This window comes from Macaca mulatta, chromosome 14, assembly GCF_049350105.2.
Source record: "Macaca mulatta isolate MMU2019108-1 chromosome 14, T2T-MMU8v2.0, whole genome shotgun sequence".
NCBI lineage: Eukaryota > Metazoa > Chordata > Mammalia > Primates > Cercopithecidae > Macaca > Macaca mulatta.
This window is the reverse complement of record NC_133419.1, coordinates 33,663,478-33,678,922: the sequence shown is the minus strand read 5'-3', so window position 1 is coordinate 33,678,922 and position 15,445 is coordinate 33,663,478. Positions and strand designations below refer to the sequence as shown.

General features: G+C 33.6%; 1 protein-coding gene across 4 annotated transcripts in view; it reads left to right on the top strand.

Moving 5' to 3' along the window:
* ELP4 (elongator acetyltransferase complex subunit 4) overlaps nucleotides 1-15,445 on the top strand; it is a 253,137-nt gene that overhangs the window by 68,318 nt on the left and 169,374 nt on the right. For 3 of the 4 annotated variants that reach the window (XR_013403958.1, XM_028833541.2, XM_077963114.1), the window contains exons 4-5: nucleotides 1,811-1,942; nucleotides 10,812-10,951. Coding sequence is in view for 3 of the 4 variants with exons in the window: in XM_028833541.2 (XP_028689374.1) it covers nucleotides 1,811-1,942; nucleotides 10,812-10,951 (272 nt within the window). In the remaining variant the exon portion in view is untranslated. The remainder of the gene's footprint in view (nucleotides 1-1,810; nucleotides 1,943-10,811; nucleotides 10,952-15,445) is intronic. The other variant, XM_028833542.2, reaches the window with a different exon arrangement.

Genomic DNA, 15,445 nt, shown 5'->3' with positions numbered 1-15,445 from the left:
GTTTTTATTATTGAGTTGTGAGTAACCATTGTTACAGCTATTGCCAGGTGTCCGTGGGGTTGAAAAAGATGTTAATCCAAATACATTATACTAAATTTATTGCCCAATATTGACAATACAAAATGTGTGGCTCTGAGGACAATTGTTTGACTGACTTCTCATGATCTAACATTTGTAGGATTCCTAATATGTAGGAAACATCATTCTCTGTATTTTACATTTTTAACTTATTTACTCCTTACAACAACCCATTGAAGTGAATAATACTTTGTTGTTGTTGCTGCTGCTGTTGTTGTTGTTGTTGTTGTTGAGACAGGGTTTTGCTTTGTCACCCAGGCTAGAGTACAGTGGCATGATTTTTGCTCACTGTAGCCTCAACCTCCTGGGCTCAAGCGATCCTCCCATCTCAGCCCCCTAAGTAGTTGGCACTACAGGCATGTGCCACCGCACCCAGCTAATTTTTTTGTATTTTTTGTAGAGATGTGTTGCCCAAACTGGTCTCAAACTCCTGAACTCAAGTGATCCACCCATCTTGGCCTCCCAAAGTGCTAGGATTTTTGGTGTGAACCACTGCGTGCAGCCAGAAGTAAATACTATTACCTCCATTTTTTAGATGATAAATGGAGACATAGAGAGGTCATGTGGTAACACAGACACTGCTACTAGTGCAAAGTCAAGATTTGAACTGGACATTCTAGTTGCCGAATTCAAACTCATAACCACTATGCTGTATTACACTAAACTCCCTCACAAATACGTATTTCCATTGGAAAATGAAGTCATTTTATATTGTAAGATACTAATGCTTAGCTAGGAATGATGGATTCACAGCTTAAATGATATAACTAGTTTCTAATACCAGCATTAATTAAAATGTGGGTTCACTTTGAGGCCTTTTAGAAGGTAAGTAAAATATATCATATTAATAGGTAATGTGTTTTGAGCTGATTTGTTGACATGATTCTAAGCATAAGTAAATTTGATCTTGAAAAGTAGAAGTTGCAATTTAGACTAAAATATAACATAGCACAGATTATATTTACTAATCCAATGACCCCACATTATCTTTATGATTCTAATAGAAAATAAAACAAAATTATTGTATGTGGTTTCCTTCTTCAAGAAACTTAAATACAGTTTTCTTTGAATTCTTTCTATAGTACCGCTTAACAAAAATGTTTTCTAGTTTTTTATGTTTTTTATAGTTACGAAGTTGGTCACCTTCCAAAATTAATAAATTGGAACTTGTCGTCTCTTCATTTAATGAGAGATTATTGTTAAAGAAGAGACATAAGCTTGCAGGTGCAAAACTGGCATTTGATATAGGTAAAATAAATGTCATTATTCTTAGTTGTTACTTCACCCATTATTTTAGTGAATGGCTTTTTTGAATTCTAAAATTACAAACCAGTAAGCAGATTGTGCAAATGTTTTATTTTTACCTTGTGGCCAACATAATAATAATTATATGTAATACATAAGTACTAACTCCAGACTTTGCTTTAAGCATATACATTTTGAGAAATGAATATAACCTCTTGTTAGAATAGCAGTTGATTTTTGTGAGTATAGAAATTTGGATATTTTCTTTAAATTTTATTGCTAAAAAATTAAACTTAATGTTTGTATTATACTTGTTTTCTCTGTTTTAGAAATGTCTATATTTTTATGAATTTGTATTTAAATCAATGTTAGTCATCAATTTTCAATTCAATACATTGGAAATTTCTAGTGTTGCTAACATTATGATTTAAGAAAATTGTCGTATTTTACCACAGAATCTCAATTATATGTCATTCTGTTTTCTTAGGAACTTCCAGCACCATTACTTGATGATAATAGTAAGAAGGAATTTGATGAAGATGTGTATAATCATAAAACACCAGAATCTAATATTAAGATGAAAATAGCTTGGCGTTACCAGTTATTACCCAAGATGGAGGCAAGTAAAACTACAAATTCTTTCCAAAATTTGCAAATGCATTTGTTTTCATCTTACAGAATCTCTCGTGGTATGCCTATATGTGTATTTGTTTATTTAAAGAATTAGCTGTTTCATTTGTAGAGTATTTGGTCAAGATGATATATTTCTTACAAGTAAAATTATGGTAACTTGTTTTTTTACCAAAATAGATTGTTTCATCTCTTCCATAATACCCATATAGAATGCTTTATTCTAGGGTTGCAAGACAGAGTAAGTGAACTAATGAAGCCATTTCTATCCAGTATGGTTACCTATAAATGTTCAATGTAAGTGATGGTTCTTTGGAGTTATTATTTTTATCCTTAAACATTTTCAATCGTTGTATTTTCAGACTCATCTGTCTGGTAATGTCATCTATTCAGAACAGACAGAATAGGTAAGAAATGAAGGAAAAATTTCTGAGAAGTCAAAACAAATGCCAATAAATCTGTCCAGTAACTCATGAACTCTGTTCCTGGTGATGGCATGGTTCATTTATTAGCTTCCTTATTTGATTGTTCACTTCATTCACTTTTCGGATGACATTATTTAACATCTATCAGATATTACCATACTAGTAGAAAAGTTAAAGAAGAGACATAAGCTTGCGTAATCTGAATAAAACATAGTTTCCTTAGTCCATCCATCTCTAGTCTTCCATATTGACATCAGTGTTATCTTTCCCAAGGATAGAAATATGTGTGTGATACTCTTTAACTTCAAATGCCTCATTTGGTTTCCTATTTTCACTACCCCCTTCTAAATAAATAGCAGACTGTAGTACCCTCTAATACCCTCCTGCCAAACTCAGACACAGCCTTAGAATTCTTCTCTACAGGAATGTTCTGGGTAGCCACTACCAAGTTAGTATATGAGATGAAACCTGTTTGCTATTATAAGCTTTCAATATGAAATACAAATTTAAGATTGTATAGAAAATCTGTACAACCTAATCCAAGTCTACCTTTTTAGCCTCTTCCTCCTGTGTATATAAAACACTACATTCAACTATCCTATGAGAATTGCTCCTTATAAATTGCTTGTATTTCTTTTAGTAATGCTTTTTTCACTTTCTTACTCACCAATGCATCCTTCTCCAAGTTCAAATGTTACTACCTCTTATGGCTTTCTGTACATAATTATCTACTTTCTTTCTTTTCCCTGTAACACTTCATATATTTTAAAATATGTCTTTCTCTGGGTCTGGCGCGGTGGCTCACACCTATAATCCCAGCACTTTGGGAGGCTGAGGTGGGTGGATCACGAGGTCAGGAGTTCAACACCAGCCTAGCCAAGATGGTGAAACTCCGTTTCTACTAAAAATACACAAAACTTAGCTGGCTGTGGTGGCGGGCGCCTATAATACCAGCTACTCGGGAGGCTGAGGCAGAGAATTGCTTGAACCCAGGAGGCAGAGGTTGCAGTGAGCCAAGATCGTGCCATTGCGCTCTAGCCTGGGCGACAGAGCAAGACTTCGTCTCAAAAAAGAAAAAAAAAAATACATCTTTCTCATTGTTTTATACTTAATTGGTAGTGTAACTCTCTCCTCCACCAGACAGAAAATTTTCTGCAAGGCAGAGTGCTTGTTTTATTTCCTCTTGTACCTCCAGCACTTTTACTAATGTTATTTTAGTCAATAATAATGATAAATGTATTTATTCGTTTAGTCAGCAAATACTAAGCTAAGCATCATCTGTGTACCAGATATAAAGCATGTTATAATAGGTGCATATTAAGCAATGACATGTTATTCTAATTTAAGTGTGGAAACTATTTGAATAATAATTTTACGCTGTGATTTAAATGACTGTGAACAAACTACAAATTTAAGAGAGAATATTTGCAACTCAAATTATAAAACAAGGACAAATTTTACTTACATACAAATAACTTTTAAAATGAATAAGGAAAAATTCTACAACTGATTTTTTTTAATGGTCAAAAATATGAAAAGAAAATTTAAGTGACTCTTAAACATACAAAACGTATGCCCAATTTCAGTTTTAATGAGAGAAATTCAAATGGAAACTACACTGTCCTGCTATTTTTCTCTTATCAAATTGACAATGATCTAACTTGGTAAGACACTGTATTAGCAAGGGTGGGGGAAGCTGGTACTCATATTTTGCTGGTGAAAATGTAAAAAGGTACAACTTCTGTAGAGAGTATTTTGGTAGTAACATTCATGATTACAAAAACATATATTCTTTGATTCTTTTGGAAATTTACATCATTAATATATTTACTAAAATGTAAAAGTGAATATACATGAGCTATTCTTGCAGCGTATTTTTTTAATAGCAAGAGATTGAAAATAGCCTAAATGTCTATCAGTAAGCAACTAGCTTAGTAAATTATGGTGTGTCTGAACAGTAAAATACTATACATTTGTATTAAAAAATAGAAGGAAGCTCTGTGTAATCAGAAGTTGTTACAGGTATAGCCTAGTTTGGATGTGAACGAGAACTGGGTGCAGGCGGCCAGAATAGATGTTAGTCTGTTTAGGAAAATATGAGTTAAGTGATAGAGATCAAAACAAACTAGAAATAGAGGACTAGCACTTGAGAACCCTAATGGCAAAGAACTTCATGTCTTTGACTCTGGCAGGTTTATTCAAGTGACTGGGCTTAATTGTGACTGTATTCTAATTTTTCTACTGCTGTGTCCTGAAAGAGTCAGTAATGAACCTAAACTCTAAGTTTAGAGACTGGAGTACAGTGGCATGATCTCAGTTCACTGTAACCTCCGTCTCCCACATTCAAGTGATTCTCCTGCCTCAGCCACCCGAGTAGCTGGGACTATAGGCACCCACCACCACATCCGGCTAGTTTTTGTATTTTTCGTAGAGACGGGGTTTCATCATGTTGGCTGGTCTCAAACTCCTGACCTTAGGTGGTCTGCCTGCCTTGACTTCCCGAAGTGCTGCGATTACAGGTGCGAGCCACTGCACCCAGCTGGTTTTGGTCTTTTCATTGGCAATTAACATTCTCAAGTGAAATTGTTGTCAAAAATGCAAGTAACTAAAGCTTTAAGCCTTTTTTCTCCTTTTTTTGTTTTTTGAGACAGAGTCTAACTCTGTCACCCAGGCTCAAGTACAGTGGCACGATCTCGGCTCACTGCAGCCTCCACCTCCTGGGTTCAAGCAATTCTCCTGCCTCAGCCTGCCAAGTAGCTGGGATTACAGATGCGCACCACCACACCCAGCTAATTTGTGTACTTTTTAGTAGAGATGGGGTTTCACCGTGTTGGCAAGGCTGGTCTTGAACTCCTGACCTTGTGATCCACCCATCTCAGCCTCCCAAAGTGTTGGGATTACAGGTGTGAGCCACCATACCTGGCCAGCTTTTTCTCTTATTGCTATTATGAAAGCTATATAGAGTTTGGGTAAAAATCATTTGTTTCTTTAAAAATGCATTGTTTTTTATAAATTTGAATCATAGATACTATCCTTGCCCCAGTGAGTAGTGCTAATTTCATTCCTCCTTTTAGAGTCTGGTGTACCTGCCATTAGCTTTGTTATCTATTAATTAAGGTTGCATATTAACAAATAAACTTAGTACAGTTTTTCTTTTTTTCTTTTCTTTTTTTTTTTTTTTTTTGAAATAGGATCTTACTGTGTCGCCCAGGCTACAGTGCAGTGGTGCAATTATGACTCACTGAAACCTTGACCTGCCAGGTTCACATGATCTTCCCACCTCAGCCTCACAAGTATCTGGGACCACAAGTGCATGCCACAGCACCATGTCTCTATTTTTGTAGAGACAGGGTCTCACTATGTTGCCCAGGCTAGTCTCAATCTCCTGCTTTCAAGCAATCCTCTCACCTTGGCCTCCTGAAGTGCTGGGATTACAAACATGAGCCACTGAATCCGGCCCTAGTGCTCAGTTTTCAAGGTTTAAAGCTTGAATGTTTTGAAAATTGTTCTCTTCTTACGATGATCTTATCCAGATTATTTATTGTTTCATTTTCTTAGGTCTCTACTAAAAAATTAGTTTATCAGAAGTGACTGCCTTTGTCACTGTAGATGAAATAAAACCACTCTCTGTCATCTTCTTTCGCTGCTTTACTTTTCTTAAAGGCACTTATCATTAAATGATGATAATATATATCTAATTTATTATCCTCTATCTCCTACTAGAATGTGAGCTCAGTGGGAGAAAGGGACTTTGACCGTTTTGTTTTACTGACATTTAGTAGGTGCTCAGTAATTATTTGTTGGATGCATGAATGAATGAATTATATAGTATGTAGATTAAATATTAAACTGAGCTAAGACACATTAATCAATATAGACAAAATGATAGCTTATTTTGAATATGCAGTCAATGGTCATGCTTATGTTTACTTGTATTTACAGTGAGTTCTGTCCACTTTAGAAAATAGAATCACCTTCTGGCTTCTTTGCTTTTCTTTGAAATGTCACTAGCATGTATATTTGCCTGTTAAGGTAATTTTATATATGATGATTTGCCAAGACTGATAGGCTTTGATGATCACTCATCATTATCTACTTTATAAATCTAGGCTTTACTTTGCCTTTCTCATTTTAACACACACACACACACATACACACACACACACACACACACACACACACACACACACATACACACACACACACACACACACACACCTGGCTGTATTAGTTCATTCTCACTGAGACTGGGTAATTTATAAACAAACAAAAGAGGTTTAATTGTCTCACAGTTTCACATGGCTGTGGAGACCTCGGGAAACTTACAATCATGGCAGACGGTGAAGGGGAAGCAAGGCACATTTCACATGGCAGCAGGAGAGAAAGCACAGGGGAAGCTGCTACTGTTAAACCACCAGATCTCCTGAGAACTCTCTCACTATCAGGAGAACAGCATGGGGTAAACCACCCCCATGATCTAATCACCTCCCACCAGGGTCCTTCCTCAACGTTTGGGGATTACAATTCGAGTTGAGATTTGGGTGGGGACACAGAACCAAACCATATCACTGGGTTTTCTGAGATCAGATGAGATTGGGCACATTCAGGGTGGTTTGACCGTAGACTTCACTGTTTTCTTTATTTTACTTGGGACAAAATGCAGTTAACATAATTGTGGCTTAAGATTAAATAAATAGTTCAAAACTAGGAGTGTTGATTATCAGAGATGCCTTTTAAAATAAGTTGTCACCAGGTCCTAAGGGTGTGGCCATATTACCACTTACTAATGCAAAAGAGGACAAGAATATATATACCTAGATCAGTAACAATAGTTCAGTAAAGCATAAAGCAGTGCTTCATTTAAATGGAAGAGTGTATAGTTTTAAAAAGCCCTCTTTCCTTCAACATGTGATTTTAATTCTCTCTCTAAGCTAGATATGCCTTCTTCTCCACTGTCTTATAATCATCAACCACTATTCCTGACACTCCATGAATTGTTAGCCAACAGTATATTCTGAGACTTAATTTTCTCAGTATTGCAGAGCTTTAATACTATGAGCTACAATGACTCCAGCAATTCATTGCAGTGTGTTAAGTCTTTATTATATTAAATTCTCAGGAAACATTGACTTTCTGTCTTAATGGTTTAGCTGCAACAGTCCTGTGGTAGATGTGTACAGGTATAGATGACCAACAAATACCATTTTTTCAATAAGTCAATGTAATTACAAAACACAGTGACGGATCTTCTCATTCTCTAGTGAATCATGACACAATAATAATAATGAATAACAGTTACATACAATTCATAATTTACAGAATATTCATTGCAAGTATTACATTAGAGTCTCACAACAGCCTCGTAAAATAATTATTAGCTCCAGTTTCTAGTGATTAAACTAAGGATCGAAGTGTTTTAAAAACTGGATTCTTGCTGTCTGGTATGCTATACTGGGAAATAAGAAATAATAACGGGAAGAAAATGTCATATTTAGATTTTTTTGGTGCAGCTTTTCTTTGAAAGTTTTGTTTCTTTGTAACATACTAGAAGTAGAGTATGGTATTGTTTTTTACCATTTTCCTCCTGTACCCCCATCAAAGTTCATTTTCTTTTAGCATCATAAAATTTACTGAACCATTTCATTTTACACACTTCCACAGATGACAAAGTCAAAAGGCAGTTTATGAATGTGAATTAGAAGTTTTCATAATGTAAAACTAAAGCAACATGTTCTTACCTAATAAGCTGACTAGTTATTGATAATAGTTTGATATTTTAAATTTATCCATTTTTATTGAGTTGATGACAGTTTTTTGTAGATGATAATAATTATTTTATTTACAACATGTAGTTATCTTTTTTAGAGGAAATGTCTAAGTCTTTGTTTTATAATTCTAGGCCTCAAAAGATTTCAGTGTTTCAAAATCTGATTATATGTTAATGTTGTATGTCTTGAGCAGAAAAATTTGGGAAATTGTTTTTTCCTGTAAGAATAGATTTTTATTTTCATTTTTAATTGGAATTTTAAAATTCTTCATCAGCAATAAAATTTTCATGGCTACCTTATGAATATTTTAGCTACTATATCATTTTAATTTCTAAATAAATTAATAATTATAATGAGTAAAGCTTCCAATTTTATTTTTACATTTTAATGAATTATTTGTGTTCTATATGTAAACTGTCTCAGCATGAAATCAATTTTCTGCCTTGATTCATTCCAAATCTGTGATTTCTATCACATTACTATTGTAATTAGAAACATTAATAGAGACGGCAACTTAAAAAGCATACTTTGCTTTTTGGCAATTTAGCATATTTCTCTGAGTGCATAAGACTTCAAGAACTTTCAGTCCACTAATAAATTTATTAACTCAAACTTAAAAGAAATGAAAAGTCTCTTTCTTTCTCTCTCCCCATGGCCAGTCTGCTAAAATAGATTATTCATGCTTATTTGATTCAGGTAGGCTTTTGCAAGCTTCCCTACTAGGCCTGGGAATGTGGTACATTGAGGCCTTTTCAGAGGCTTCTGACATAGACCAAGCTTTTATTGCATGGTGTTTTATTATAGCCAAATCCTAGTCTCCACCCAGTTTGTAGGCACTCTGCTTATTCTTTTGAATCAGGAAAGGTTATCACCTACCTTAATCCATGCAGCAGCATGGATTAAGGACACCAGTGTGCCCCAGGATTCTCAAAGAGGATCCTGGAAACTTCTGGGTTTTTCTTTTTTGCTGTCTTTACTAAATTCTGTTGGGCCTTAGGGGGATTTGCATCTGAAATGGGCAACCTGGTGTTTTTCTCAATGAAGACATCAGATCAAAGTTCAGTTAGTCAAGGCCTTTCTAAAACATTAAGGGGGCTTGGACTTACACAATAAAAAGATGAGCTCTAGCAGAGACTGCAGTAAAAACATTCTGAACTATAATCCGGATAAAGAATAGATTATAGGCCAAAGAACAGACCTTGTTTAAATTGCTTTAGACTAATAACTTTACATTTTAAAAGTTTGCACCCTAGTTTTAAGAAACATTTTAATATTATATATTTTATGTATCCATAGTTTCATGGTAAATGGATAAATTATATTTTGGGAACAAGAATTCTGTACATGTTGGTTTGAAAAGATTAGATTGAAGCAAATTGATAGCATCTCTTTCATTAATGAAAGTAAGTAGTACCTTATGGAGGGATGAACAGTCATTTCATTTAAAAAATAAATGTTGAACCTACAGACTCTGAATCTGAAAAAAGTGTTTCTATTAGACTTTAAAAGTTTTATTTCTTATTACTGTATAATTTCATGTTTGTAGGCATTTAGTTTAAGAATATGAACCCTTGAAATCTTAAATGCAAATATCTAGTGTCAAGCAAATATGTCTTTCTTATCTAAATTAAAAAGTTGTCACTTAGATAAGTATCTACTATGTATAGTTCTTCAATTTCTGTAGTGATTATCTAGTTTTGTTGAATAGTCTGAAACTTATATGTTTCAGGACAGTGGAAATTATGTAAGAGTAGATCTGGAATCTTTTATTAGAAAGTATTGCCAAGTGGAATTTGTTAATAATTCAATTTTGGATAGTGGTATATATATATTTTCAATGTGTTGAATGAAAGAAATTAGCTCAAAGTCCATTCAAAGCAACCTAATAATAATGTTATGTTAGTAGACTTTGCTATCCCATATAAATCAATTCAGTGTCATATAAATTAGAGTTTCTTATAAGAAAGATAATTTGTTGGAGAAATTGTTAGTAGAGAACACAAAAGAGGAATTATCAATGAACCAATGATTATGCCAGGTTCTGATTGATCTAATGTAGGTCATATACATTCTTCAACTTTACCGTGCCTTGTTCCTGTTTGGAGTATTGTAGTACATTTTATCCTATAAGCTTAATTTCAATTTGTAAGAAATGTTTGATATACATGTATATTGTCTTATGTGAGAATTCAGTTTTAAAATGATACTCAGTTTAATATATTTAAATAGCTAGCTTCTTTTGGACCTCTTACCAGTGAATTAATTGAGTTTAAGTTTTCATTTAGTTCTTGGCAACTGCATATTTAATTTGTCATTAAAACCTAGAATCTTAAATATTAATTGAGAATTATGTATATTAAGTTTTAAACTTAGAAAGGTATACAGTATAATAAAAAAAACCAAAGAGGTTTTTAAATTCTTGTCAAATTTAGGGAACCACTAGAAGTGAAGAAACGTGAAAGATAAAAAGGTTGATTTGTAACTATAAATGGTTTAAAATAATAAAGGTTGTTGTATGCTTCTTTGAAATTTACTTAGTGTATGTATATCAGTTCTTCCTTATTAACTTAAAATTCATAAGTATGTCATTGTTTTGCTGGATGTAGGACAAATAAATTATAGCTTAAAAATAATTGTTTAACAGCCACTATGGGTTTTATTTTAGCAGATTGGACCAGTATCATCACGATTTGGTCACTATTATGATGCATCAAAAAGAATACCACAAGAACTAATTGAGGCTTCAAACTGGCATGGATTTTTTCTTCCAGAGAAAATATCTTCAACTCTCAAAGTAGAACCCTGGTAAGTTAATGACCAATTTAATAACAAAGTCTGATTTCAAATTTTAGTTGAATGCACTTTTGCCACATTTTTGAAAGAATACACATCTAAGGGTAAATATAATAATAAATACTAGTTTTCTATATAATTTGTAACTTCAAGTCTATATATTTTTCATAGTATTTCATTACTGTGACTTTCTTTTTTCTTTGGTCCTATAACTGCTGGAACCACTATTTCTCTAATTTGCAACTTGAAAAGTCAGGACAACAAATTTATAATAAGTGCTGGTTTTCAAGAAATGTAGAACAGTTCTAAACCAGAGTCTTTCAGCTTTAAATGCAAATAGACACCTAATAAATATGTATTGATAATAATAGCAATGAAAATGATACAAACTAGTATCATTTGCTTAATTTAATTTTTTGGCATAAACTTTTTCAGAGAGTAAACAAGTATGTACTTTACAATATTTTATTTATGAAGGCTTTCTATTTCTGGCTCTGCTGTAAATAAGACAATCTGTATAATTTTAAGTGAGTTAGAATTTAGAGTTTTGGTTTTAAGTATCAAAACAACCCAGCATGTTTATACTGCCATTATGTTATTAAGACAAAATGAAAATTACAGGACTTGACATTGAATAATATATGTTATAAAGTGTTAAGAATATTTAATTTCAATTTTTATTGCAGTAAATTATGGAACAGATTGTCATTTATATTTTCTTAAGCACTTGTAAAACCATTTTCAAAATTAGATGAACTATTAAATGAAGATTTGATAGCAAGGCATTGTGAACCAAAATGACTTAAAATTTATAGTCTCTGTTCTAAAAATAATACCTGAGAATTTAGTAGAGACTATTGTACTCATTCTTATTAAACGTTTCCAAAAAATATTCACTTTATTATGGAGTTCTCCAATCTATGGATAGAGACTTAGCAAAAGTGGTGCTTTGATGTTGTTTTAGCATTTATAACTACCATTAATGTATTACTGCTATGTGTCAGCCACTCTGTTAGGCACTTTACATTTGTTATCTTCTGTAATCCTTATATTAACCCTATACAGGGTTATGTAGTATTAATATGCAGAAGTATGTAGTCCCATTTTCTAGAAGATAACTGAAATTCACAGAATTGATTTATCTGAGTTTAATTATTAAGTGATAGAACCAAGCTTAATCTGTCAGATTTATCTTTCTTTTTTGCTTCACTGCTTCAGAAGATTTTGGTGTCTTTCACCTTTACCTTCCTATGTCATGCAGTAATGAGCACTGATAAAGGAATTTTTAAAATCTGGATTCTGATATTGAATTCATCCTACCCTTAACCTTGGGCAGATCACCTAAAATCAGTGAAAATTAATATCTTCATGTGAAAAATTGGAGGTGGGGAGAAGAGGAAATACCACCTGCTTTACTACCTCACTAATTTTTTGTTAAGTTTGAATTATTATATTGATTTTTCTATTTCCCAGTTTTTGCCACACATTGAGTCAAACATGCATTTACGTACAAGCTTGTGAAATAAGTCAGGATAATTTTCCCTTAATTTCTCAAATAGTAGTAAAGAGTGGAACCCAGGTTCCAAGTAAATTCTCCCTGATCAAATATCTGTATTAGCAACATTGCTATACTGTCTCCATTAACAGAGTGCTTAGGAAAATAAATGTAAAATGTATATTATGTTTGATGTATTTCAATGAAAAATAATACGGTGTTACTTTTGTGATTTAAAAAAAATATATTTTAAGGACGATGCTTTTTTTACACCAGCAAGTACAGTGTTATTCTTCATTTATTCAACAGCTGGGGTAAGGAGGGGATTAGCATGTGTCAAATATCTTTTCCAAGTCAGGTGCTCTCCCAGACATTTGACTATGGGATAACTCATTAAATTTTGCCAATAACCCTCCAAGAGAATGTTAACCCCATTTTATAAGGAATTTCAGGTTAGAGTTGCTAAGTAACTCTCCTACCGTTGCAGGCTGTCAGTGACTGAGCTAACACCCAAACTCAAGTTTCTAAAACCTCTGCTCTTTTTTTTTTGTACCATGCTGCCTCCATTTACTGAGGCAGTAAATGTACACCCACCAACCTAGGTGCCAAAAAAATTACTCCTTAATCAGCTGTGAGGATATAATCCTATAGTCATTAAAATACATATTTTCTGAGTGTTTTGTAAGAACTAGCAGTTTTGCGCAGAATAGGAAAATTTATAGATTTTAATTATCAAGTCAGTATTTCATTTCATAGAGTTAACTGATAATTCATTTATTTCATATTAAACTTAAATGCTTAATTAAATGTAATTAAACTTTAAACATGTAATTAAATTAATTTTCAAAATGGGTACTTTACCATGTGAGATTTATTTTAATTTATGAAAAGCATGTGCTCATTTCACTAAAATGAACTTTACTGGTTCATTTATAAAACAATAAAGCTAAGCCTTACTGTTATCTATGCTTTTCCTATAATTAAGGCTAGAGGATATAGCTGTGTCCTACTGTCACATGTGAGGATATAATATATAATTTTGTAATTTCTGAAGGTGCTATTAAAACATGTAAAGATATTTTTACAATAGGAAAAACTGCAGATCATTTAAAATTTACAGTAACTAATTTAAAATGATTAGAAGGTTTGCCTGTAGAAAAAAATTCATACATACAGTTTAAATTTTCAAATTAAAGCCAGAGTATAAAGACTTCAGATGTTTTACAATAATATTATCAAGATAGTTCTGTTTGGCTATTTCACTATTATAAATCAGATAATCTGAGTCACAAAATAATAAGTTGGTTTTGAGAATAATTCTGGAGTCTAAGATTTTTTACTTTGACTTTGTTTTCAATTAAGCTTTGCTAATAAGTATGTCCAAGCATAGTTTGGTTTCCTTAGTAGAAAGACACTGCCATTTTTTAGTGTCATCTTTCTTACTGATTAACAATTATATTAACATATTGCTTAATCTACCACTACCAACTGAATGTTTGTGTCCCCCCAGAATTCATATATTGAAGCCCTAACCCCAAATGGATGATATTTGGAGATGGGACCTTTGGGAAGTAATTAGGTTTAGATTAGGTTGTGGGACCCTGGTGTGATAAGATTGGTATCTTTGTAAAAGAGGGAGAGACACTGGAGCTCTCACTCTCTCCTGGAGCATGCACGAATAGGCCATGTGAGCACACAGCAAGAAGGGTGCTATCTGCAACCTAAGGGAAGAGCCCTCACCAGGCCCCAACTCTGCTGGCATGTTGATCTTGGACTTCAAGTCTTCAGAAGAATGAGAAAATAAATTCCTGTTTAAGCCACCCAATCTATGGTATTTTGTTATGGCATCCTATCTTTGTCCATTTGTGGTGCTATAACCAAACAACTGAGACTGGGTAATTTATAAAGACAGAAATTAAATATTGAACTTTCTATCCTCCAGATCTTTGAGAAAATAAAAGTGCTGGCAGGTGTGGTTGTCTGGTGAGGCCACCATTCTGCTTCCAAGATGGCACCTTTTTCCTGCATTCTCCAGAGGAGAGAAATGATGTGTTCTCACATGGCAGAATGTAAAAGGGCAAGCTAGCCAAAAGGCTATGTGAAGCCTTCTATATAAGGGCCTTAATCCCGTTCCTGAGAGAGGAGCCCTCGTGACATAATCACCTCTTAAAGGCCCCATCTCTGAATACTATTACATTGACAACACCTGAATTTTGTAGGGGACACTTTCAAACTATTGCACAGACTGAGCTGACGATGTTAGGTCTTGAATATTGAGTTTGCATATAGTTGGTAGTCAATAGAATGAGTTTATTTTGATATGTTTCTTTGAATTTCAAGATTTTATTTTAACATATTTATCCTAACAATAACCAGTAGTTTCTTATATTGTCTGAGTGTTCTACTGATTATATTTAATGAATTGAATTCTGTGAGAACCAGTTATATTTCTGGGAGAATTTGTAAGTGAAAACGATGAAAAGAGGATGGAACTAACATTTTAGAAGTCATCCCATTTTTCTCATCCTGCCAAGTTTCTTTACCAGTTTAAATGGAACCTCAGTGTAAGTCTTCTATAATGTTTTCCTAGACAAATTGTAATTGTGTTCCTCATACATTCCTACCTACTTTTGTTCATATTTCTATCAGGACACTTAACACATGACACTGTAATTATTTATCTTGTCTACATGCTTGTCTTTCCCCTCAGACATTGGAAATCCTTGAGGGAAGGGGTTTTGCTTTCTTCATCTTTTTTTTCCTTATATCTAGAACACAGGTGTCCAGTGCATGGTTGATGAATTAATGGATCAATGCACAAAATATAGTAACCGTAAGGGATAATTGGAACGACAGCTGAGAAAGGAATGAGGCCAGTAGACCCAAGTTCAGGTAAACTGATTTATTGTCAGTCCTGCCAGCTACCTCCTGACAACAGCAGAGGAGGCAGCCCTGCTTACAGACTACTGCAGGACTTTATAGGGAGAGGAATTGGGTCAGGGTGGGGGAGT